This window comes from Danio rerio, chromosome 3, assembly GCF_049306965.1.
Source record: "Danio rerio strain Tuebingen ecotype United States chromosome 3, GRCz12tu, whole genome shotgun sequence".
NCBI lineage: Eukaryota > Metazoa > Chordata > Actinopteri > Cypriniformes > Danionidae > Danio > Danio rerio.
In genome coordinates this window covers 14,688,416-14,716,000 of record NC_133178.1, presented here as the reverse complement: position 1 = coordinate 14,716,000, position 27,585 = coordinate 14,688,416, and the positions used below count along the sequence as shown (strand labels likewise).

The 27,585-nt window shown below is 36.5% G+C and overlaps 1 protein-coding gene across 2 annotated transcripts; it reads left to right on the top strand.

The window, feature by feature from the left end:
* Positions 1-4,192: 4,192 nt before the first annotated feature.
* spsb3a (splA/ryanodine receptor domain and SOCS box containing 3a) lies at positions 4,193-25,652 on the top strand. 2 transcript variants are annotated; one of them, XR_012400643.1, is made up of 8 exons: positions 4,193-4,358; positions 8,657-8,803; positions 10,825-11,002; positions 13,422-13,609; positions 19,108-19,210; positions 19,293-19,418; positions 21,502-24,846; positions 24,896-25,652. XR_012400643.1 is itself a non-coding variant. In NM_001123008.1 (7 exon segments), coding segments are annotated over 6 exon segments (1,077 nt in total). In that variant the 5' UTR covers positions 4,211-4,358; positions 8,657-8,677; the 3' UTR covers positions 21,858-25,642.
* The last annotated feature ends 1,933 nt before the right edge of the window (positions 25,653-27,585 follow it).

The following is a 27,585-nucleotide window of genomic DNA, read 5'->3' as shown; positions in this document are numbered from 1 at the left end:
ATCTGAAAATGCACTTCTTGTTTGTTTTTAAATTCTCGGATTACTTCTGTCTGAGATATTGGGTGTAACTCAGTTTAGATAACAAACAGAAATGGTGGTGAGGAGGAGGCTGTTGGGTTATTACAACCTTTTTTCATGATCTTTCTGAATGAAATGCTTACTTTACTACAGCCAATCAGCTTGCAGTAAAAAACAAGCCACGCCCACTGTTTTCTCATTTAATATTCTGTTTCTCTGAAGACTGCATCACAATAAAATTAAAAAATAAAAAAACAGACGCTTTCATTTCATGCGGACTTTAAATATGAAAATTATCCATTATTTTTTATAATTTTTGAACGGATGCCAATTGGTCTAATCCGATTCAATGTTCTATGGTAAGCTAAGCTAAAATTGCTACACCAGACCCAGAGATCGGCTGAATGGAATTAAAAAATGATCAAACTCAACTGTTCAACTTTAGAGGAGTTTAAAACCAGCATAAATGTGTTAACAATGGAGTCAATTTAGGGCCATATATACTAAAATACAAGAAAATTTTGCAAACAAAAACAAAGTCTTGACTAAACAATAAATGCAAATCTCCAAAAATCACAAAGCAAAAATACATTTTTGAGAAATAAAAATGTATTTTGCTAACAAAAATAAAGAATTGCTAAAAGGTAAATTAAGTTTTGAGAAATAAAAATTAAATTTGCAAAAAAAAAGAACTGCATATGAAAATCAAGCAGTGCAAAAAAAATTGATTAAAAAATATATATGTATAAATATTTATATTTACAAAACATTTTTATAGCATTACCTTTACGAAACTCGTCAAGTCAATTGCAATGCTCATTTTGATTTGTTTTTTAGTCAACCGTGAGTTTTGTCTCACACATTTTTGAAATTATCCTTATTAAAAGTTTTAAATAATACAACTAAATTAATATTTTTGGTAAAAAAAATTATTTTGCATTTAATATGGATATAATAATGTATTTTATTAAATAAAAAAAATTATACCACCCCTCCCCCTACGCTGACCATTTGAGCCGTTGCACCTGCATATTATTGCGCTGCTCGGTTATAGTTACATGTTAAAAATGGAAAGAAAAATGATACTATCTCCAGGTGATGACGTTGTTTAAATAGAGGCAGGTTCAGGCCTGCCATAAACGCACTGCTTGATTTTTATTTGCAGTTTTTTATTTTTGTTAGCAAACTTTATTTTATTTCTTAAAACTTCATTTTCCCTTTGCGATTTTTGTAAATTTGCATTTGTTTTATTTATTTTTTGCTCAATACTTTAATTTTTTTGTTTGCAAAACTTTTATTTTATTTTGCAAGGATATATGGCCCTAGATTGACTTCATATTGTGTTCCCCTAATAACCTGTCACTGAACATTGAAATGTACTGCAATAATACATTAATATCTCCTACTTCCCTAAATAGAGTGTGAAATGAGGGATTAGTGCACAGGTGACCATCTGCTGGTCTGAATCACTGCATTGCAGCCTCAACCAAACTTCTTGATCACGCTTCTCTGCTGCAGTCACGACTCTATAAAGAAGAGAGAGGGCGCTACAGAGCTGTCTTTTCACAGCCACATTTTCATTATCATCATATAATTGTCCAGTCTGCAATAAAATGAATATTAAGTCATGGTTAAATAATGTTGTTATTTATGATCTCACGTTAGCAATAGGAAGTTATGAGATAAAAAAGCGCTGTCATCAGAACATGTCCAGGTTATGTTCTGAAATACAAAGAAATTTGATCATTTATTTTTGATTTATTTATTATATAAACTTCCACAAATTTTACGCTTATTAGTGAATTAATAATTATATATTGTTAATTGTGCATGTTGGAATGTCTCAAACAGACTTGTGATGTTTTCTTTAGATTTAGAGCTAAAACCAAAACCAGTCAGACTTTTCATCTTTTGATTAAAAAAATAAAATATTAAGATGTTTTTGTCATCTGTATGCCAGTTAATAAGTGCCAATATTAAGCTTACAATTTTAACTTCTTTATTTATTAAAGTATTTTTAATTAAAGCACATTAGTTGTGTAACCCACCGAGAGGTCCTGGGTTCAAATCCCGGACGAACCCCCATGTGTCACCCACCAATCTTACTGCACTCAACCCGGTCTGAGCTGGGATTGAACCGGCAATTTGCATGGGAGTCGGATGCTCTAACAAGGAGTCTAAAGACCATGGCCTCTAGCGTCTGTCGCTAGAGCATCTTCAGAGGTCAGAGGAGTGAGGTTTACCTGCATAGCACTTCACTAGCCGGCCTTTGTTACGCTTGTTTTATTTAACTGGACAGATTTTTATTTTCAGTGAAATTATGATATATTGAAATAATGTTTTAAAAATACTTACTGTCTTTAAACAACAAGTCAACTTCTTATTGCTATCTTCAGATTTTGCTCTAAAAACGGCCAGACTACTTCAGAAATCTCTGGAAAATACTGCACAAAGAAATCTTTTTTTTTTTTTTTTGACAATTAGACAACAATATATCATATAATTTCTTTAATAATTGAAGTATTACTCTAAATATCTAAATATTAATATAATTAATATTAAATATATAACACTTTTATTTGAATATTAATATAACTCCCCTTCTTTTCATTCATTCGGCCTAAGCAATTCCAGCCATGGGGCCTAAAATCCTAAAGTGGACATTTTGTACTTTAATTTATTTTAAATTGATTTATTTTGCTGTTTTTTTTTTCTTATATCACTCAATCACTCTTTTTCTACAATTTGCCTTAATGTAAAATAATAAAAACATCATATCAAGCATCTTGTAAAACTTTTTAAACAATTTGTTTTCATAAAATGAATTCACAACTAAACATTACTATAAACTATTTTGTTTTTACAACTAATTCTTTACTTTTTGCTGGACTTCTGGTGGGTGGGCGATACATTTGCGCAGATGTAATAAACATTAAACTGTTATTTTATTAGACCCTCATCATACAAAGTATGATAGAAAATGATGTTATATATAATTTTTAGGAATAAGTTTCACTTCTAGGCATTTATTTGGGGGCCCTCAGGGTTCCCGAGGCCATAAGCAGCTGCTTATGTTGCTTATTGGTTAAATCCACCCCTGTCTGACATTAAGTAGATGCTCATTTGCATACATTTCTAGCGCAAATATAATTAAATAGTGCCACATATGCATATTCAAACATGACATTTTAGAAAACTCAGTAAAAATGGTCAAAATTCTTGATGTTACCAATTAATGGGGAAAGCAGTCAAAGCTATCAGTTATGTTTATCCCTGTGTCACCTTAAAGTGATAAACATTCATTTTCTTTTCGGCATAGTACCTTTATTAATCAAGGGTCGCCACAGCAGAATGAACCGTCAACTTATCCAGCATATGTTTTAAACAGCGGATGCCCTTCCACTTGCAACCCAGTGCTAGGAAGACTCCCCTTCTATGTAATATTAAAATGAGCACCAATTCTGTAATAAAGTTGTAAGGAAAATTATGATATATTAAACGCTTAGTGGTCTTTTATTTTACTTTGAAACAAAATATCACTGCTGGTTGATATTCAGGAATTGAATACAAATTTCAAGCAAGCTATCTACAGCAGATTGTTCCAAAACACAGCAGAAAATCCATAAATAGTCCATTAAACTGATCAGTGGGAGATTACCACAGCAGAACATCAAGATAATCCAGTTAATTAATAACAGGGTGGCACGGTGGCTCAGTGGTTCGAGTCCTGGCTGGGTCAGTTAGCATTTCTGTGTGGAGTTTTCATGTTCTCCCCATGTTGGCGTGAGGTTTTTTAGGTGAATTGTGAATGAGTGTGTTTGGCTGTTTCTCAGTACTGCGATGCAACTGGAAGGGCATCCGCCGTGTAAAGCATATGCTGAATAAGTTGGCGATTCATTCCGCTGTGGCGACCCCTGGTGAATAAAAGAGACTAAGCCGAAGGAAAATGAGTAAGTAATCATGAAATGTTAACATCTGCCTCTGGATACTGTCGCTACTCTCGCCTGGATGGGGAAGCCTTAACGTCAGAAAGGAGTTCAGCCTTCAAGTCCATCCTTCAAGGCTTCTGATTGACAGCTGTGTAGACCTGTAGCCACGCGAGCTGTAAAATAAACCACGCCCACTTAAGATTCTCAACCAATGGAGTTTAATCTAAGAAGGCGGGACTTACTAAAGCATTGTTTACGTCTGTCGTGAAAGTAGGTCACAGGAAAGTGTGACAGTTAGCTGGTGGACAGAATCCGATTGCTTTTTGCAGATCCACACATTATTACAGTGCCACAATACAACCTGTAGGTGTACGAGGCTTTAACGGTCGCGGTGGTATCCCTGAAAGACGGGTAAGTTTGCTTGTGTTTGTCCTAGAGAATGTAGCAGTTAGGATCCAGCGCCTGCTAAGCCTCCGTTAGCACCAGGATCAGATACATGCAAAAGCCTGTTGCACTAACTTACTATTTGCAATGTATATCGATACTATGTTAAAATACAATTAATATTAGTTGGTAGTAACGTGATTGAAAGATAATTTATTTTCTATAAGCGAAAAAGCCTGCAGACTTGCAAGGTGCCTGGCTCTCGATGACTTTCTGCGAGGCCTAACGAGAGAAAATGCTATAGTTTTATTTCCTGGAATCTATCTTTAGGAACTACGAGACTTGTCATATGGTTGTCAAATGACTGTTTATGCAGAGTGGATGCACAGGGATGTTGTTGACAATTAAAGTAGCCGTGTTGTCGTCTAGTGTTTACATGTCATGTCGCGCGCGAAATATTAGGGAAGTTTAGCTTCACGAGAGCAGTGCACGCGCAACGCGTTGAGGATATTAAACTCGTTATTTTGACATTATAAAGTAATTCTACGCTTTAATAAAGGTGCACATGTGGAAAACGTGGTTGGCTTACTATATTTTATGACACAGTTTAACACTACAGTGGTATTTAAATGTTTTTTAATTGGAAATAGCAGTGAAGTGCATTTTGAATGGGAAATAACATATTTATCATGTGTCTCAAAGAGAGAGTTCAACCAAAAATGAAAAGTTCCTCAGCATTTCTAAACGTCTCTGAATTTCTTTCGTCTGTTGACAAAACATGACATTCTGAAGAATGTTGGGGAAGAAACATCTATTAACTTGCATAATAGAAACTAAACCATGGAAGTCAATGACTCTTTATTTTCCAACATTCTTCTGTATATCTTCAGTTGTGTTAAACAGAAATAAGAAACTCAAACAAATTTGAAACAAATGGATGATGAGTAAATGATGACAGAATTTAAATTTTTAGGTGAACAATCTCTTTGAAAGCACAAGTGTATGATTGTTTTCAGGAATATATCTGAAAACCAGTAGTACAGCGTTATAAATTTAGTTGACTTTTGTACTTAGATTATCCCAAATGTTTTGAAGAATATTTAAATCCAGATTAATAAACTATTTTAAATAGTGAGACAGATACTAATGTTTTACAGAAAACAGGGAAACACCAAAGATTCGGCCGGTATAAGTTTCTGATGGTATGATAACCTTGGATTAAAATATCATGGTTTCACGGTATTGTGATTACTACTGTAAAATATGCTCTTTTTAAATGTCTGGGTAAAAAACAAACCCCCTTCCCGAACACCATATATTTTATTTTAATATTCAAAATATATTGAAACGGTTAATATGTCAGGCTAAATAATTAAATTAAATCATTGACTTCTCCTGTCTTCATTCGTTTCAAAAACACTAATTTCTTTACAACTTGAAAAGGCATGTTTAGAGAGCTTTCTTCTTTGTGGATATAAAGTAAAGCCACTGCACTGAAGCTCATGCTGGATGTGATTTTTTTTCAGATGTTTACTGAATTTTGGGGTGATCAGTAGCTTTTGATATGAAGGCTTCTTTTCTGCTGGAGATACTGTTGCCTTTAAAACCTTAATACATAGTCATAAAAAAACATGTTAAAAATTACAAATAACTTTGTAATACAAGGAACTGTATAATAGGAAGTTTAAAGGTTTTAAAACCTTGACTTTTCAAAACTGTGGTAAACCTTAAAGGGTCATGACACCGCCACTTTCGGTTCAGGTCTACCTCAGAATTTTTTCAAAAGATGCATCATAATGGGCGTGGAGCTCTGCGAGCAAATGGCAGGAGTGGGCGTGGCCAGCAGGGGAGAAGGAGGGGAGCGAACAACTGTTGTCAGTTGAGATGCAAGATTTTATAGTTTACAAACTTAAAATGCAAAGAAATAAACAGTAATTTAATGCCTTGCTTCATTTGTTATTCATAATCTCATATACAGATAACCACAATTTATATCATTATAAAGATAATCGTGTTCATATAAACACTATAAATGAGGACTTTTCCCTCAATCCCCGGGTCTGAATCATAGGTCTGAATGAAGACTCAGTGCAGCAGGTCTCTTGCCCTGTCTATTTTAACTTTTAGCCCTGTTGGTAATCTAGAGGATTTAGGTGAACACAGCAGCATGGCGATGTGTCTAAATGTGAACGAACTCCTGATAAAAGACAACGTCCGGCATTCTCCAATTCTTGTACTGCTCTCCCGACAAAAATGCTTGCTGCACACAAACAGCTTTGCTGTATCGGCCCTGACAGCATCACGGGGGAAAACATGCAACAAACCCCGTGGATCATGAAAACAAACACATACAACCCTTCATGAACAGCTAAATACTGTGTGCCCTAGGTCCGTGTCTCTCAGTTTGGCACTGGCAGGGCTGCCTTCCTTTGGAAAGCACGTGCAGTCATGAATAATTAAGCAGCAGGCTCTTCTCATAGTATAAGAAAACTCCACTATGAATAATAATGAGAAACTGATGCATCATCTTTGCAATTGCAGTTTTGTGATACTTTGCTGATTTTGATCCCGCCCCAAAAATCATTTTAAACCCGGAAGATGAAATTAGCTGATTAAAAATCTCCAAATTATCCAGTTTTCTCTCCTATTAAAGCTGACAGGTGCTAACATTGTCTGAACTGATGCTCAACAAACACAAATCTGTTAAAATCTCAAAAAAAGTACTCGAGGGTTTCGTGAACCTTTAAAACCAGTTACCATCTCATGCCTAGTTGTGTGTGTTTTATTAGACCGCACATTGGAATGTTATAACAGAACCCTAAAATGCACTTAGTCTGATTAAACAGCTCTGCTTCTTCTCTACTTGATCATAAAGATTAGAACAGGAAGCAGTGGACTGTGGCATAATAAAAGCTCTGCTGTTTTTTAGGCTGCGTAACACAATTTCTTCAGCGCTCTTGTTTCACTTTGACAGCTTTCAGCTAGGGGTGTCAAAATGAATTGTTTCTTTGATGCACCGCGACGCAGATGTGGACAATTCGGTATCTGTTCAGTAATAATCATAACCGGTTTTTATGTACTGATGTCATTTATCACATATGCGTTATACAGCGGTAGCTTACTATGGCGAGTGAGGAGGCCGCGAGTAATTAAAACACTACAACTACTTAGGAAGCAGATAACTGTGCACAATTCACTACTTGTGAGTTTGCTGGACAATCTTTCACTGACAGGGAAGTACATCAAAACTTTACTTTACTTCATTGTCCACTAGTGGAAATTCATCTTTGGCCTTACCACACAAACAGATCAACATTCACATTACACACATCACAGAAAGGAAAGCTAGGAAAAAAATGAACGGTGAAACTCTCTCTCATTCTCTGTGGCCCCTTTGACCTGTTAGCTTCGTGAGGTAACGTTTTATCTCCTCTCTCGGTTGTTACAACAATAGTGTTATCTGTAGATCCAGACATGAGGGTGTCTTTAGAGCGAGTTTTCTTCACCGCGTTAACGTCTATGATGGATCCGCTAATCGCTGTAGCTGTTTAACATCATCGTTTGCTGAACAGCACCAGAGCTGTGCTGACCATTAGAGCCAATCCCAGCCATTTCTGTTGAGTGCGTGATCAATCGCAGGCATTTAAGATCTCCCTCAACACCACTCAAATCGAAAGCGGGATAACATTTAGTTTTTTGTTTGCTGTAAATGCTCATGTTGTTCTGTGCTTGTACTTGAGTTTTGTTTGATACATTCAGAAAGAGTGTTTTATTTGAGCAGGTTCAATAAAACTGCAGTTCATATATTTGAATGCTTGTATTAGAGGACAAAATTGTATTACAAGTAATATCTAAATGTAAATATTTTTAAATTGTAAATTCTAATACAAGAATTATTGTGTTTTTAAAGTAAAATATCAAATTGTTTATGGAAACCATCGTCAAAGCACCATGATGAACTCGAGATATCGAATTAAACCAAATCAATAGCCTGATAATCATAACTGAACCGAACTGTGAGACCAGTGTATGTTCACACCCGTACTTTCAGCCTTACTCTACTTCATACTACCATGATAATTAGTGTTGAATACTTCTACTCCTCCATAAGCATGATGTCTGCAGGAGTCCTGTAGGATTCAACACTCAATCATGGCATCATTAAATTTACCTTGTTTGTTTTGATTATGCACCTTCTAGTGGAAAAAAGTCACATACTGTGTCTTTTAATGCTTTCACGTATATTTTTACTTTGATAATGCGTTTCATGTAGTGTGACTTATTCTTTTGCTATAGAACGAAGAGCTGTTGTGTCTGGTTGACAGGTGCGGAGGCTCCAGGTTGGCATGTCAAGGCGGAGCAGAAACAGCAGGGCGTGGAGGTACGTGTGGAGTGGAATAAGACGGGATGCAGATGCAAGAGCGCTGGTGCTTGCCTCCGAGAGTGACGAGTGGAGCTACGATCGACAGCAGGTGGGTGAAGATGATGTGCAGATGCCATCAAATAGAGCTGAAAATTTAATTGCACTTGCTATAACATTGCTGTTTTCAGTCACGTGGTGATTGACGAGCGAAATTCAGATGGAGGGCAGGAAGTTAAAAACTGAAAGGGAGACCTAGAGGAAAGCATTTAAACCATATTACAAAGGAGATGTAAATAGAAAATAAGCACATATGTTGGGCATGATCCGAATTTCATGAAGAGGCAGAGTTTTCTACTGAACTAAAATATATTTATCTGTCATTAGCCCCTTTCACACATACAGACCTTTCCGGAAAATTGCCGGCAATTTTCCGGAAAGGTTGTATGTGTGAACAGGTCCTTTTTGAAAATACCGGTAAATTCGTTCTGGCTATTTTCCGGAAAGAGAAGTTGTAACATTACCGGTAATTTGCCGTAATTTTATCCCCCTACTTGGATGGATCTTACTTATTATTGGAAAATGATTAAACTGGGTATTGATTCAGAATTACAAACTTTCTTTTTGATACTTGATTTGATTTAGTGAACTTCGATTGAACACAAATGATGTGTGAATGCAGAAGGAAGATTCCCATAATAAGCGCGTGCACGTCTAGAACGTGCTGACGTGAGACGTCTGCTTTAGCCAATCACAACAGTCAGACGCATTTACGTCCGCGCGGTTTGTGAGGATAAAAGCCTTTGAATATTTTTCCAGACACATTTAACTGCTAGAAGTTAGTCAGATCACGTTTATATGTTCTTCTTAATGACAACTGTGTAAATAATCATCGATGAGATGCTTATGATAAGCCGTTGTTTGTTTACCTTCAAGCTTTGCGTGTGCCTGTGAAACACGCACATATTATAAACATCTCGACATGCGAAAGTGATCCTGCGAAAGTTGTTCACAATACTGATCATCCACAGAGTTTGTAATTTAGTCAAATGTTTACAAATACAAGCGCAGCCGTTTAAAGCTCATTTGTGGTGAATGATGTCAGAATTTACCGGTATTTTGGAATGGATGTGTGAATGCTCTTTTCCGAAAAATTTCCATAACGTTCTCGCCTGTGTGAACAGCGCTTTTTTCAATATACCGGTAAAGTCTTTCCGGAAATTTTCCAGATATTTACCGGTATCACTGTGTGAAAGGGGCTATTGAGGCAGTAGATACTGTATAATTATGTTACATGAAAAATACCATAGTAAATGCCATAGTGTTTGGAAGCATACTATAGATAATTACTTGAATTAAACTGTTGTAGTAATTATATTGTTGCTGTGGTACGACACAACTGTAGTAATAAACTCAGTGTTTCCTCTAGGATTTTTCCAGCTGTGGTGGCAGGCCTTGATTTAGCTGACGAAATGGATAAACTGTAACTAATAAAATTAAACTAATATAAAGGTAGAGTAATTATGTTTGTTTTTATTTTGTGTAGCCAGGTATTATCTATCATTGAAAGATGATAATTAATTACATGCGCTAATATTTTGTGTCAGTTCAAATGTCTTGTAAATACCCCCAGTAACGCTCCAGGGTTTTTCCAGTAAGTGCCCTATGACCAGGGCCAGTCGGGATCTGCGGACGTTTTTTGCTATTTCTGCGGAGAATTTTGGTAAAAATCTGCGAATTTCTGCGGAATTATTTTTAACCTTAATATATTAAATAAAAAGTAATAAATTACTGAATAAATTCAGATTTACACCTTTACTTAAGCAAATAAGAATTAATAATGGGCTAGAAATCTGCGGAATTCTGCAGAAAATCTCCGGAATTTTGCGCACGCAGATTCCGTGTGGGCCTACCTTTGACAAAGGCAAAACATTATTCTATAGTATATCTTTTAAACCTTCAATTAAATTAATTAATTGATTAATGAAGTAATTTAAAAATGATATGTGTATGTGTGTTAATAATACAATGCAGTATAAAAAATAATGATGCATATTTATTACATTAAATTTTAGTTAATTTTAGCTCACAGTGCATTAAATAATATTAACAAGCACACCTTTTGTCCTGCAGTACAGTGACTCTGATTCTGAAGCCGAGTATCCTGCCATTGTTCCGGCGGTCCCCAGTGCGGTGCCGGTGACTGGAGAGTCCTACTGCAGCTGTGATTCACAGATGGAGCTCAGCTGTAACCCGCGCCTCAGAGGTTACACACACTTACGGGACTGCCACTGTGGAGAAGATGACCAAGGTGAGGCTGTGTGCCGCATCACTGCTTTTATCCCCCTACTTGGATGGATCTTACTTATTATTGGAAAATGATTAAACTGGGTATTGATTCAGAATTACAAACTTTCTTTTTGATACTTGATTTGATTTAGTGAACTTCGATTGAACACAAATGATATTGATATGTCTACAAATGAACAATAGACAGAGTATTTCAGGTGCACAGCTACATTAAAACAGCTCAGATGCATGGAGTGTGTAGCCATAATATGAAACATAAAAACAGCATTGGGAGCCTCGTATATTAAACGTACATATGATATATATATAGATTCAAAACGGATCAAATGAAGTCTTCATCAGGGGCACTGAGTTTTTTGTTTGTTTTTTGATTAAAATGGGAGATTTTCAAACTTTATATACCTTTTAACTTGCATTGTAACTACCACGTTGACCTTTTGTGCATGGGTTATCATCAAACAAAGAAACGCAAAATTTGCTTAGATGGGTGTCATGAACACAGTTGAACTAGTAAAAACAAGTGATGTAAGGGTATTGTCTCAGATTTTTTTTATTATAGACTTGACTGACTGCTCACATGAACATTCGCCTAGATGGACAGTGCAGTCCTTTTTTTGACACAGTTTATTTGAACTTTCAAGCCAAAATGTAACCCTCCTGGGAAACCTAATTTCTTTCTCAAATATTATCCAACTGATGTTTAACAGAGCAAGGGTTTTTTCACAGCATTTCCTTATACTTTTTCTCATGAAAAAAGTTTAACTTGACTTTTAGTTTGACTGGAATAAAAATGAAAATCTGAAAAATGAGGTCAATATTATTTAGAAATAAATGTTTTGATTTCCATTACAACATCTGTTGTCCAATGACTTGCCTAATTAACCTAGTTAAGCATTTTAGCATTTTATTTGCACTTTAAGCTGAATACTAGTATCTTGCAAACTAACTAGTAAAATACACTCACCGGCCATACATAGATGCACCTTGCTAGTACAGGGTTTGACCCCATTTTGCCTTCTGAATTGCCTTATCCCTCGTGGCATAGATTCAGCAAGGTACTGGAAATGTTCCTCCGAGATTTTGCTCCATATTGAATTGATAGCATCACGCAGTTGCTGCAGATTTGTCGTCTACACGTCCATGTTGTGAATCTCCCATTTTACCACATTCCGAAGGTGCTCAGATTGAGATCTGGTGACTGTTGAGGCCATTTGAGTGCAGTGAACTCATTGTCATGTTTAAGAAACCAGTTTGAGATGATTCACGCTTTATGACATAGTGCATAATACTGCTGGAAGTAGCCATTAGAAGATGGGTACACAGTGGTCATAAAGGGATGGACATGGTCAGCAACAATACTCGGGTAGGCTGTGGCGTTGACACAATGAGCCCAAAGTGTGCCAAGAAAATATCCCCCACACTATTACACCACCACCAGCCTGAACCATTGATACAAGGCAGGATGGATTCATGCTTTCATGTTGTTGATGTCAAATTTTGACCCTACCATCCGAATGTCACAGCAGAAATCGAGACTCATCAGACCAGGCAACGTTCCAATCTTCTGTTGTTTAATTTTGGTGAGCCTGTGTGAATTGTAGCCTCAGTTTTCTGTTCTTAGCTGACAGGAGTGACACCCGGTGTAATCTTCTGCTGCTGTAGCCCATCCTCCTTAAGGTTGGACGTGTTGTGCTTTCAGAGATGCTCTATTGCACACCTTTGTTGTAACGAGTGATTATTTGGGTTACTATTGCCTTTCTATCAGCTGTAACCAGTCTGGCCATTCTCCTCTGACCTCTGGCATCAACAAGGTATTTTTGCCCTCAGAACTGCCGCTCACTGGATATTTTCTCTTTTTTAGGCCATTTTCTGTAAACCCTAGAGATGGTCGTGCGTGAAAATCCCAGTAGATCAGCAGTTTCTGAAATACTCGAACCAGCCCGTCTGGCCCAACAACCATGCCACATTCAAAGTCACTTAAATCACCTTTCATTCCCATTCTGATGCTCGGTTTGAACTGCAGCAGATCGTCTTGACCATGTCTACATGCCTAAATGCATTGAGTTTCTGCCATGTGATTGGCTAATTAGAAATTTCCAAAAACGAGCAGTTATACGGGTGTACTTAATAAAGTGGCCGGTGAGTGTATTATGTACTGTCTTTTTGGGAAAGACAAAGGAAATTAGTTAATAGAAATTATTTAATAAAACTATCATGTTTAAATATCTGTTGAAAAAATACTTTTAGTTAAACAGCACTTAACAGATATAAACTCCTGTAATGCAGAATATTTTTATATTGAATCATCCACTTTTCTATACATTAATAATAATAATAATAATAATAATAAAAGTTGAATTGAAAAATAAATGTATTTGCCCAGAAGCAGTAATGGTGTGCTGTGATTGGCTGTTTGGCAGATTTTGACTGGGTGTGGGACGAGGGCAGCCGGTCGTCTGCGACGCTGCTGAGCTGTGAGAACAGGAAAGTGAGCTTCCACTCAGAATACAGCTGTGGGACGGCGGCCATCCGTGGCTCCAGAGAGCTCTCAGAGGGACAACACTTCTGGGAGATTAAAATGACTTCTCCTGTCTACGGCACAGACATGGTGAGAGACCAAAGTGCAGAATCTGTCCTTTTGTTCTGGTATACGCTGTCAGTATTGTAATGGTAAATAGTAGGATTTCTTGAGCATCTATCTGAAAAGGGGTGATGATAAATCTAGAGATATTGAAGAGAACGTTTAAACCCAAAAACTTTTCTTCTGAAGTTAATGGTTGCTTTTTTTCAACATTCTTCAGAATATCTTCCTTTGTGTTCAAGTTAATGAAGAAATTTGGTTATCCTTTAAAATAACAGTTTATTAGATAATGTATTTACTAACATAAACAAGCAATTAGTAAAATATTTACTATGGCATTTTCATCAATGTTAGTTTGTTAGTAGTTGTAAGTTATCGTTAGTCATTGTAAGTACTTCATTCATTCATTCTTTACTGTAAGACTTGAGATTCCACAAATACTTTGATGTCTTTGACAATTCGAATATGACAGAGACAATCGGCTCCACAACTCACCAGGTGGGAATGCGGAAAACTAGCTCCCCTCCTTTCCTCTATTTACATTTGAAACATCTCCCGAAACACCCCTTGGTCTCTCAGCCACTTTTCACTCTACTCGCACAGAATGGTCATTTCAAAATATGAATGTTCTAGATTAATCCAAGTCACTTTGTTTATGTTTGATATCATTTGAAATGTCTCAGTGCGACTAGTACAATGGTCTCATTCCCTCAGAAATAGACAATCAAAACAATAGATATATAACTTCAAGTATCTGTTGAACCACTGTGAAGGGTGTGCCTTTTCCTATAGGCAGAATGTCTTCCACTATATGCAAATGACTTTTGTTAATCGACACACCCCTTTACTCAAGGGGATTCTTGGATTGACTACTTAAGGGAAAATTTCTAAATGTTCGGCGCGATTCTGTTATCCAGATCAGCCCATAGCCTGGAACTTCATGTTTCATGTTATGTATATTTTGAAGTCAGGTATGCACCTTTTAATCTTGGATTTATCATTTGTATTTTATAGTGATCGTTTATGAATTGACTGAATGAATTGGCTTAATACACATTCACCTGACTTATAAATTGTTATGTTTTGAATTATTCAAACAGAGTTCATGTTATTATCTCTAGTAGATTACCTTAAGTCCATAGCACTTCAAGCCCCTGTACAGGTTAGTAACAGACTAAAACACGGTAGACGGAGCAGCGTGGCACACCATACAATGTTCTTAGAGCTCCGACTAACACATTGGCATTAATTCATGTATACTTAGACTGTAAAAGGCTATCCAAGAGGATAGACCTTCATCTCTAAACTTATAATACTAATCGTATGGGGATTACTCAAAGTTATTAATCGGTTAAGTAAAATGGTCAGCTTAATTCTATAGTAATGATCATTATATGACTAAATAACTTTGTTTGATTTAGTAGATAGCAGATCTATGAGGGCCGCACAAAAAATATCCTAATCTGAGTAAGTAGGGTTCTGCCTTTTCAGGATAGCGGTTAATCGCCACTGTTTAGTGACCAAGACTGACATGCTTGTGCTTAGGAGATTGTATACTCCGCCAGTACAAGACTCAGGATGTTATAGGAATCCAAATAAACGAGAATATATAAAATATAATATATTAAGATATATTAATATATATAATTTTATAATATATAAAATAACGAAGAGATTATTCAATCATCAACTAAAGTAATATTAAAAGAAACAAAATACTCTTATCAATGTTTTATAAATGGAGTCAAATAAAACGAGGATAAATATATTAATATTCTAAACCAGCTCGTACTAAAATTGTAGTCAGATAAGAGTTAAATTTAAAGTAAATCAACATTGTGCACTGAAAAGACCGAACATGCAGTGAACCTTCATCCACCAGTACACACCGGCATTGGACTAACTGGCTGGAACTTACAATTCATTCCTTTCTGGCTTAGTCCCTTTATTAATCCGGGGTTGCCACAGTGGAATGAACCACCAACTTATCCAGCATGTTTTACACAGCGGATGCCCTTCTAGCCACAACTGATCTCTGCGAAACCTCCATACACACTCTTCACACTCCTACACTACGGACAATTTAGCCTACCCAATTCACCTGTACCGCAAGTCTTTGCTCTGTGGGGGAAACCGGAGCACCCGGGGAAAACCCATGCGAACACAGGGAGAACATGCAAACTCCACACAGAAACACCAACTGACCCAGCCGAGGCTCGAACCAGCGACCTTCTTGCTGTGAGGCGACAGCACTACCTACTTCGCCATCGTGTCACCCATTATTCATACTTAGTTAATGTTATTAAATGCATTAACTAACTTAAGGGCCATCATTCTAAAGTGTTACAGAGTTTTCTGCAGTTTAAGGAAATGGTAAGGAAATGTTCATTTTTTTAAGAGAGCTTTAGCTTTGAGTAACATGACTGATTCAGCAATCTGAAGCATATTTGTCAGTTTGCAGCTACTCAGAATGAAACTTGCTGAATCAGTGGAGTTTTCATAAATGTGAGACACATTGCAGTTGGTTCTTAAAAATGTGAAGACTACAGTCAAGAAATATACACTTTTATTCAGCAAAGGGGCATAAATGATTGATGAGTGACCATTAACTCCATGTCCCAACAACACGACGCGACAAGCAATTTGTCTGTCTGCACCAAAAGCATTTAAATACCTGCCACTGCGCCTACAATGAATTGGTAAAGATTTTAAATCTAATTAAGACGCATTAACAAACCTCTTTAACATTATTAATAGGCTACTGAGTGACTGATGTTGAAGTTCTGGCTTTTATATTCTGCTGCTTTCAGTAGTGTGGCAAGACATGTTATGTAAAATGCTGTTTAAACTCACATTGGGAGCAGTTAACACTGAATAAAGCACATAATCAGTACCTGAGGTGATCTTTGTCGTAGTAGTTTATGCTGTTGTTCTGTTGCGATGTTGCAGAAATAGAAAGCATTTCTAAAATGGATATTTTGCGTGTCAAAGTCGCTGATGGTAAGACAAAAACTCCTTTTAACATGAAAAAGAGACCGTTTATCAAGTGCTGTGTTGTATAATGTTAAGACGCAGTGTAAAATTACATTTAAAATAGAATCTTTTCAGACATTAAGTCATCTTAAACACTGATTAAAGAATGCACCAAATCACTGAATTACAATTTTTTAAAAAAAAATCATGTGACTATGAAACCTGTTGTATAAATAAACTAAATAATTTACTGGTGTATGTAAAACATCTTTAAATAGAAAACATTTAAAGGGACAGTTCACCCAAAAAATGAACAATTATCTCACAATTCACTCACACTCAGATGGTTCTAAGCTTGAATGAATTTCTTTCTTCTGTTGATCACAAGAATAAGAAGAATGCTGGAAAAGAGCAGCCATTGACTTTCATTGTAGAAACAAAAATACTGTAAAAGTCAATGGCTGTTTTTTAGTATTCTTCAGTATATCCTACTTTCTTTTCAACAGAAGAAACTCAATATTAACATTTATATACTACTATATATATATAAGTATTTTGAATATTATTACACTAAATGTTTTACAAGTTATTGAATTAAAGGTGCTGTATGTAAGTTTTAATGTAAAGCATAAACATACGCTAATATGTTTGCAGATATTTCAGAAACATGCCAAGTGAACACTCCTGTTTATCTGAAAAACAATGCTGAAGTCAGACATTCTGCTTTGAAAATGTGTTTTCCGTGCTGGAACGCTTTCTTTGTTTTGGTTATTTTAATCTGCCCAACGCCACTTTAGCCATTTAAATTTCAGCACTCCGGGTTTCCTTGGTGGAAAACCGAGCATTCCATTCATTTATTCAGAAAGGCTCTCAAAGCATGCATCCGTGACCGAATGTGACCTCCAGTGGACGGTAGCAGACTCCGAAATGAGGCCGATTCAATTCCACAGTTCAGGTTACATTGTAACTCCATGTCCTAACAACACGCTACACGAGGAGATTTGCAGTGATAAGCAATTTGGCTGTTTGCACCAGACGAAACACGACAGAAATTTAAAAACAGCCATACAGAAGCACAGAATATGCCTTAACTCACAAAATGGTAAAGCTTATAATCCATTTAATACATATTAAACATATTAACATTATTAAATGTTCATGCTGAATCACTTGTATGTGTTTAGTTATGACGTTCAATTTTCAATGGTTCATTTTATTTTCATGATCTGCTGCTGCTTTCGGTGATATGGCAATAAATATCATGTAAAATGCCATTTTTAAACTCACATTATTAGCATTTAACACTGAATAAACCACATGAGGTGTACCTGAGGTGATCATTGTCAGTTTTCCGTGTTCAGCTGAGAGAAATAGAAGCTGTTTCTACAATATCAATTTCAGGTGTTTATTAGAACAAAAACTCCTTTTAATATGGAGAATATTCCCTCTATTGGGTACCGTTGCCTTTATTTAGAACACTGTTTAAATCGGCCTGGTCCTTAATCTGGCAACCTGCGCTTGCGTTTGATTTGATTCAGGAGTGCAATACCTAATTCAACCACTGGGTGTCAAACTTACATACTGCACCCTTAATTAATCAGTCTTTGGTGATAAACTAGTCTATGTTTATACTTCATGTTATATCTCACCCAAACATGAAAATTTACTGGTGAGTTACCCTCTGTCTTTTTTCCCTTCATCAGAACATTAAAGAATTTAGCTGTAATCATGGTTCTTGGCAGTTCATAAAATTCAAGTCTAATATTACTGGCACTTTCAGAGTCAAAAAACACAAGTTAACACTCATGACTCTTGAAGATTCATTGCAGACCTGTAAAGTGAAACAGTCAGTCTGTAAAATTCATTCATTCATTTATTTTCCTTTCTTAACAGGGGTCCCCACAGCGGAATGAACCGCCAACTTATCCAGCATATGTTTTACACAGTAAATGCAACCCAGTATTGCGGAACACCCATACACACACACACACACACACACACATACACGCACACTCATACACTACAACCAATTCAGTCCATCCAATTTACCTATAGCACATGTCTTTGGACTTGGGGGTAGACTGGAGCAGCCGGAGGAAACCCACGCCAACACGGGGAGAACATGCAAACTCCGCACAGAAATACCAACTGACCCAGTCGGGACTTAAACCAATGACTTTATTGCTGTGATGCAACCGTACTAGCCACTGTGCCGCCCCCTGTTTACAAAATGATTACCTTTAATCCAAAACCCCTGCAAACATTCCCGAAGGTCTTCATTCTAGTCTGGAGTGCAAAACATCCAGTCATATAGTAACATTTCTTGCACATATCCTTTCTCTTCATGAGATCGTAATGTATCTTCAGGAGCCACGGGTATTAGTTTTATTTTTCCTGTATGTGTTTTCTTGACACTAACAGATCTGGTAACCACTGACTTGCATTTTCTGATTCACGAAAGAGGACAGTTTCAGCTTAAAATCTTCTGCTAAAGAATGTAGAAAAGTATATTAGCAGCAAGTGTTCATTAAATCCCCTCTGTGTTGGTGTAGATGGTTGGCATTGGCACCTCAGATGTGAATCTGGACAAATACAGACACACGTTCTGCAGTCTGCTGGGTAAAGATGAAGACAGCTGGGGTTTGTCTTACACAGGTAAAATGGCTTCTGTTTGCGAGCACATACTTGTGGTCGCCTATGCATCACATGACAACTCGTTTGTTTATGCTTTTGTCAGGTCTGTTACATCATAACGGTGACAAAGTGAGCTTTTCGTCACGTTTCGGACAGGGCTCCATTATCGGGGTTCACCTGGACACGTGGCATGGCACCCTCACGTTCTACAAAAACCGCAAGTGCATTGGTAAGAGACACTGTTCACACCACACACTCCTTTCAGCTGTGATCATATCTTGTTTTTGAAATGTAGTACACATTTTCAGCTGTCCCTTTACTGATAGATGAGGTAATGTATGTACAGTAGTGAAGTGTTGTTGTTAAAGAAATGTAACCAGAAAAACATGTTTGTGACATTAAGTACATCTATGTACTGCAGGGAAAATAAGTCTTGAACACGTCATGTTATTTCCTGGGAATAATATTTATAAAAGAGCTGTTGATGTGGAATTAAAGCAGATTTTGGTAAAAATCCAAACAGTACAAACATAAAACTAAAACAAAACAAAAAAAACTGATAAAGGAGTTATGTTTAATACAAGGAGAAAGTCCTGAACTACTGAAATGGTATTTAATGCTTTATATAAAAGGTGATGGCAGCTTAAAGATGCCTCTCGTGGAGAATGAAGTCACATGCGTTGCTCAGTTGTGGGTTTTTCACAGACTTCAACAGAGTGTAATAGTCTTGATAGTTCCATGGGTCTCATCTTTCAAATCTGAGCTTTATTCAATTCAATTCAATTCAGCTTTATTTGTATAGCGCTTTTACAATGTAGATTGTGTCAAAGCAGCTTCACATAAATGGTCATAGTAACTGGAACAGTGTGGTTCAGTAACTGGAACAGTGTGGTTCAGTTTTTAGTGTTTAAGTTCAGTTCAGTTTAGCTCAGTTCAGTGTGATTTAATCATTACTGAGAGTTCAAACACTGAAGAGCCAATTCATCGATGCGTAGCTCTACCAATCCTGAACCATGCGAGGCAGTGGCGACAGCGGAGAGGGAAAAAAAACTTCACCTGATGGGAGTGAAGAAAAAAACCTTGAGAGAACCAGACTCAGTTGGGCACGACCATTTTAATTTCTCCGCTGGCCAAAAGTCTAGTGCAGAACTTCATTCGTCGTGGTTTAGGCTGGAAGATGGCCTCAGCGAAGACTCGTCTGTCCCTGGAGCGTCGCTGGAATCAGACTCATGTTCTCCACTCCCCACTCCTCCACTCTTATTTGGTGTTTTCTATTGGATTCAAGTCAGGTGCTTGGCTGGGCCATTCTACAGCTTGATTTTGTTTCTCTGAAAGCATTTGAGAGTGTCCTTGGCTGCGTTTTGGATGATTGTCTTGCTGAAATGTCCACTCTGGTTTTATCTTCATCATCCTGATAATGTAGATGTTGGACTGCAGCAGCTAATATTCATTTACACTGAGAAAAGACAGAGGGTTGCTAAAGAACTACCGAGAGATTTCCGCTGCCTACACATAACTTAATTTGTAAACTAATTAGATTTGCTTTCTTTGCATATATGGATTCCTTTGTTTGTTATCAACATCCAGGAAAAGTCAAGGGCACCTTTAGAAATATGTTTTCTGAGAAAAATGTATATATATATATATATATATATATATATATATATATATATATATATATATATATATATATATATATATATATATATATATATATATATATATGTGTGTGTGTGTGTGTGTGTGTGTGTATGTACATATGTATGTGTGTGTGTGTGTATATATATATGTGTGTGTGTGTGTATATATATATATATGTATGTGTGTGTGTGTGTGTGTGTGTGTGTGTATATATATATATATATATATATATGTATGTGTGTGTGTGTGTGTATGTGTGATTTTTGTGTGTATGTATATATATATATATATATATATATATATATGTGTGTGTGTGTGTGTAGGCAATTAATCTGTTGATTTAAACAAAAAAACTGCTTGTCACAATGTAGTAATCATACGTTGTATTGAAACATTTGTTTGCTGAAAATAGTTGCTTATGAAGTGTAGCCTCGTTCCAGTGTTCACTTATTATTAAACTGGTTTCAAGTTTTATTTTTAGCATTATAATCCATTGTCATAGTTTAATGTGTCAATTTGTTAAATTAACAAATTACAGTTCTCCGAGTCATTTAGTTCTGTCATTCATTTTCAGTCATTTTCTATCTTTATTTTCTAATATTTTGAGTAAAAATGACAGATAATTGTTAGTTTTGATTTGTAGTTTAATGTATATTTTGTGTGTGTGTCAGGTGTAGCAGCCACAGAGATGAAGAACAAGCATGTGTTTCCGATGGCCTGCTCCACCGCGGCCAAGAGCAGCATGAAGGTGATTCGCTCTGTCTCCGCTCCCACGTCCCTCCAGTACCTGTGCTGCTCTCGGCTCCGCAAGCTGCTGCCGTCCGGCGTGGATGCGCTGCGCGTCCTGCCGCTGCCGCCAGGCCTCAGACACCTGCTCCACTCCAAACTGGGCTGGGTGCTGAGTCTGGATCACACACACTCACACTCCAGCCCGCACACCCCACCGGGACCCTCGTCAGGCAGTGACTCCGAGGGATGCTCCTCGGACCCGGAGGCCTGCCAGCGCAAACGCTGCCGCTGGACCTGAGGCTCGGCTCATGACGCACACTTCCCAAAAAACAGAGACACTCCACATGTAGAAACACTGGACGTGTGCTGTCAAGTCACATCAGTGGAGAACGGGAGCCTCCAGGTCAGTCCAGCCTGTTTTACTAGACGCATCGCTGGTAAATACTCATCATTCAAAGCTCTAAAGGTAGTTCGCAATATCAGGAAACCATTGGGATATATGTATATCGCAGTATTCATAGTCAGTTTTTATACTGTCAGATGAAAGAGAGAAAATGAGCCTGTTTTAAAACGAGGCATCTGAAACACACATGCTGTGTGGATTCAGAAATCAAAAATGCTAATACGTGACGCTTTACTGAGGGGAAGAAAGACACAAGTTGAGCTGATCTCCTGTGACCTTTTGTTTTGGGTTTTCTTAATGACATATTCACGTGTCATTTACGCTTCATCAAACATCTCAGCACTTCAAATCATTTCCAGTGTAAGTTTCCAACAATCACTGTATGTTTTTTACTCTTTATTTTATTCCGACAGACAGACAGTAAGCGAGTGATGTTGTCTACATAAATGTGTTTTAAACACCATTATGGGCAAATGATGAGGAAAACACTTTGTCTTGACAGTCGTTGTCTGTAAGGATCCCTTTGGGCAATGGGTGATGCTCAAAGTGTGTGTGTGTGTGTGTGTGCGTACTTGTTTATGTGGTTTATGAGGACAGGGAATTGTATAATGACATGGGTATGACTTAAGCCCAGGTCAGATCACACGAATTTGTCATGATTTCAGCACTGTTTCCTTGAAACAGGGTGTCTTGGTGAGTCGTAAACGACAAATGGATGTTGTGACACAAGATTTAATCGTTTTTTTTTTCTCGTGTAATTATGTGGCGACGTGTGGATGAAATTTCTCTGTTTTATCAGCGGGTGCTGAGGTTTATGCGCCGGTCAGGTAATTAAAAAATAGGCTGCATATTTACTTATGGGTGGGTCACAGGTGGATAAGATCAGTCATAGGCAGGGCCAGACGGAATCTGTGGACGTTTTTTGCTATTTCTGCGGAGAATTTTGGTAAAAATCTGCGGATTTCTGCAGAATTATTTTGGGAGTATCCAGCGGAGTATCATAACTAAAATCTTAATATATTAAATAAAAAGTAATAAATTACTGAATAAAAACTGAATAAATTCAGATTTACACATTTACTCAAGCAAATAAACAGAATTAATAATGGGCTAAAAATCTGCAGAAAATCTCCGGAAAATCTGCGGAATTCTGCACGCGCAGATTCCGTGTGGGCCTAGTCATGGGTTAACCAAACTTTAACTACCTTGTCTAAAATATGAATGCTTCTCTAAAACTGTGAATATTTAACTTTTAATTGTATTTAACAAAGCAACAAAATCTCACGGCAATTCGTATTCTGGCACATATTTCAGACTTGTTTTAAAGAGCATCACCTCAAATGTTATTCATTATTCTTGTTTAAAGATAACTGACCAACAAAAGATGCATTAAAATTAAGATACAAATGAAAGCAAACGAAATCCACTACTCCACTGTGCGGGTGGATGATTTGTTTCGCTCTGTGGAAAATAAGGATTTAATGAATGCTTCACTGTAATTGTATCACAATCCTCTGTCATGTATTTGTTAATTTTGTATAATGTCATTATTTTGAAGATCATGTCTTGAGCATCTGATTTTTCCTTGCTACTGCCAGTGTGCTTCATTTTCTCCGTCTCACTCGCGGCAAGTTCAGGCGAAGTGTTTAATAAGAAACCCATGGCAGGAAAATATACATGTAGATTTTAAGAAATGATCTTAATATTAAAAATGAATCATAAGTAGGGCCAGACGAAATCTGCGGACGTTTTTTGCTATTTCTGCTGAGAATTTTGGTTAAGGTCTGCGGATTTCTGCAAATTATTTTGAGAGTATCATAACTAAAACCTTAATATATGAAATAAAAAATAATATCTTTTAAACTTCTATTTAATGTTTAAAATGCAAATCCAATTAGATTCACTTCATTTGGTAAATAAAGCAAGTTTGTCATATAATATGTCTAGTAAAAAATCACTGTACAAACAGCATTGCTCATAAATCAGATGAATATTTTCACATTAGTCAATAATATTACTGAAATTAATTAAAAAACTGAAAAATATAGATTTACACACATTTACTCAAGTAAATAAACAGAATTAATGATGGGCTAAAAATCTGCAGAAAATCTGAGGAATTCTGCGCGCGCAGATTTCGGGTGGGCCTAATCATAAGTTTAATCCTACCCATGTGGTAACGAATGCCCTTAAATAATATATTTATTAGTTGTCAGCAAAAAATCTATATTTATTGAGATTGAAATAAGATCTGGAAACCATTGAAAAAAATAAAATTTAGATAATAAATATAAAAAAGGGGGCTGAATATGTTTTTGTTTGTTCTTTTTATAAAGATTTTTAAAAATCCACTTGCTCTTATTATTACACTGGATTTAAAGTACACTTTTCATCAAAATTAACCAACACAATCTCACACCAAGTCGTTACTTTTTTATTTAGTGACTAATTCGTATGAATTCGTCAGATCTCATTCGCACAATTTAGTGCAATTAGCTCATCCACCAATGACGGTTAGGCTTGGGTGCCACGCCTTCTTTTAAAAACTGTACATTTTCGTACAACTGAACTAGCACGAATTCATATAAATAAATCTGCCTTTCTGCTGCACACGACAAGCTACAGCCTCTAAGTCATTCATTTCCAATGGAGAGTAGTCCGGGAGCTGAGTGGAGTTCCGATCATCTCCCTATGCGGAAAATTCGGATCCGTTGAAATACAAATGCCATCAAATAATGTAGTTATTAGTTGTCAGCAAGCATCAATATTTATTGAGGTTGAAATAAGATAAAAAAATGTAATTGAGATAAGAAATATGGTTATAGCAACACTTGGGAAATAACGCTCGTCGTAGACGTCACGGTATGACTGATCGTGAAGGAACGTGTAGTCTGGCACATTTGTTACTCACAACAAGTCAAGATTTTATCAAGAAAAAAAAATCACATAATCTGACATAGTGACTTTCGTAACCGTCAATAAACATCATGTGATCTGACCGGAGCTTTAGTTTTACTATATTACGGTGGTTTATGAGGACATGCCTTGTCCTCCTAATTCAAAATGCTTAAAAAGCCCACTTAACAGGGTGTTTTCACATTCAAAATTTGGTAGAGGCCATATAAGAAGCAGTTTTAGTATGAAATACATTACGCCTATAGAGAGTCCTCATTAACCATATATACAAGTGTGTGTATTGTATGTGTATTTCCAGAGACTTTTCTGTTTCCCTGAAAATACCTTGATGCAGTTTTGTCAAACTGACTGATGCGAACTGGAGGTGGATTCAGTTTTCAATCTGTGCAACACCATCTATCTCTCTACATGAGGTTCATATTGAATTCATATGGGGTTTATATTGCAGGTTTTGTAATTCGTTGTTTTAAAAAACAAAAAAGAAGAGCAAATCATCTTTTTGTTATGCATTAAGCACTTTCTGCGCTTATTATATGTATAGAAATGTATACAGGTCCTATACTGTGTTTTACGCGTGTTGTATGTCATAAGCGCTATCTCTCTCTCTCTCTCTCTCTCTCTCTCTCTTTTGTCTGTCTTCTCTCGCTTCTTCAACAACTTACATTAAGCATGGCCTTTTATACGAGTCAAAATTATATATGCATTTTAAAAAAGGGGCTGAATATGTTTTTGTTTGTTCTTTTTGAGATCTTAATAAAGGTTTTCAAAAATCAACTCTAGTGTTGCTCTTTTATGACTCTGGATTTAAAGTACACATTTCATCAAAAAGAACCAACACAATCTCACAGCAATTCCTAACTTTTCGATTTAGTGGGTAATTCGTATGAATTCATAGGATTTAATTCATATAATTTAGTATGATTTGTATTTGTATGAACTGGAATTGGCCACTAAACTGACCAAACGTTAAAAAGAGCTATATTTCCTTGTGAGATCAGGCTGAAGATAACATATTGCTAGGGCTGGGCGATTAATCGAAAAGTAATCGAAATCAGCATTCAGAACCTATAATCCATCAAATTTTTCCAGGTCAATTTTTCGATCATTTTCCCTACAGCGTGTGGAGTCATGTGACCCCGCTATGTTAAGCCTTTATTTCTACTTCTGCGGCCACTTTTCAGCCACATCTGATGTGTCTCAAGTAGGATGATGGAGCCATTCTTGAACATTGACGAGGATTGGAAGCTGTACCAGAGATGCCTTTTGATGGCAAATTTTTTTATTACATTAAAATCATTATTTACATTAAAACATGTTCACAGAAGAATCAAGAAATGCACTGTTAAAATATCATTTACAGGATAAACAGGAGTTCTTTTATTTAGAAGAGATGCTGCTTATTTTCTACTCTGAATATGAAAAACATTTATTTATAATAGATTTTGTTTCCAAAAGTGCAAGTTATTCAGTTTTACTTTTGTATAACAAATGTTTGTTTCAGGCAAAAGTGTGTTCTAATTTCAGCTCTTCAACATTGATGTTTAATAAATAATCACAGATGGTAGACCGTGTGTGTTTCCTTCAATTATTTTAAAACCAAGTAATGCACCCTTCATCCAAACATCTCTCACTTGTCATTTGTGAGCATATTTACTGTACAAAACCTGTCAGTCTATGAGGGCAAAGAAATAAAATCGTTTATTAATCGTAATCGAGTTCAAATGTTCAATTAATCGAGATTTAGATTTTAGGCCAAATCGCCAAGCCCTACAAATTGATGCATTTGTAATTGCGTCCTTAAATTAAAGCCTAAAAGTTTTACAATCTTGTCCATAAAGTCATCAAGTTTTGCGTTCAGTTCAATAATAATAATAATAATAATTATAAATTCCTTCAGTATTTGTTGTTTTAAATTAAGAAATTGAGTTGTGTTTTCTGAGGAACCGAAGTTTTCAATTCAAAATGTGTATGAAACTAATTTTTCTGAGCCCGATTACTTACGCTGGACGAAACAGTGCAGTCCAGCAGGCCACCTGCTTCTTTATCACTTGATTGAATTGGCATTATCAGTGGTTATCAACTGATAGATATGGGCTACTGGTAGGTTCAGAAGGCTGTTATCATCTATCCACATGGTTAATCAGATACTAAAAGAGAACACTCCAGATGCAGATCTGTTTTTACATTACTGTGACGGTTGGGGTTGGGGTAGATGTTAATAAAATACAACTAATGGAAAATTTAAAAAATAATATAAGTAATTCTGGTCGTTTCTCATCTACACCAGGGATGTCAAACTCAATTCCTAGAGGGCCGCAGCCCTGCACGGTTTAGTTTCAACCCTAGTTAAACACATTTGATTAAACTAATTGAGTCCTTCAGGCTTGTTTGAAACCTACAGGTAAGTGTGTTGGAGTAGGGTTGGAACTAAACTGTGCAGGGCTGTGGCCCTCCAGGAACTGAGTTTGACATCCCTGATCTACACTAATAGAGAAGACTCCAGATCTGTTTTACATTACTGTGACGGTTGCGTTTAATGGTTGGGGTAGATGTTAATAAAATACAATTAATAGGAAATTTTATAAACAATATAAATAATTCTTGTTAACTTCCAGCCGCATGTAATCTATAGCTGGTTAACCATGAGTATGGATGATAACAGCCTTCTGAGCTTACCAGTAGGCTTATAACTACTGATAATACCCAT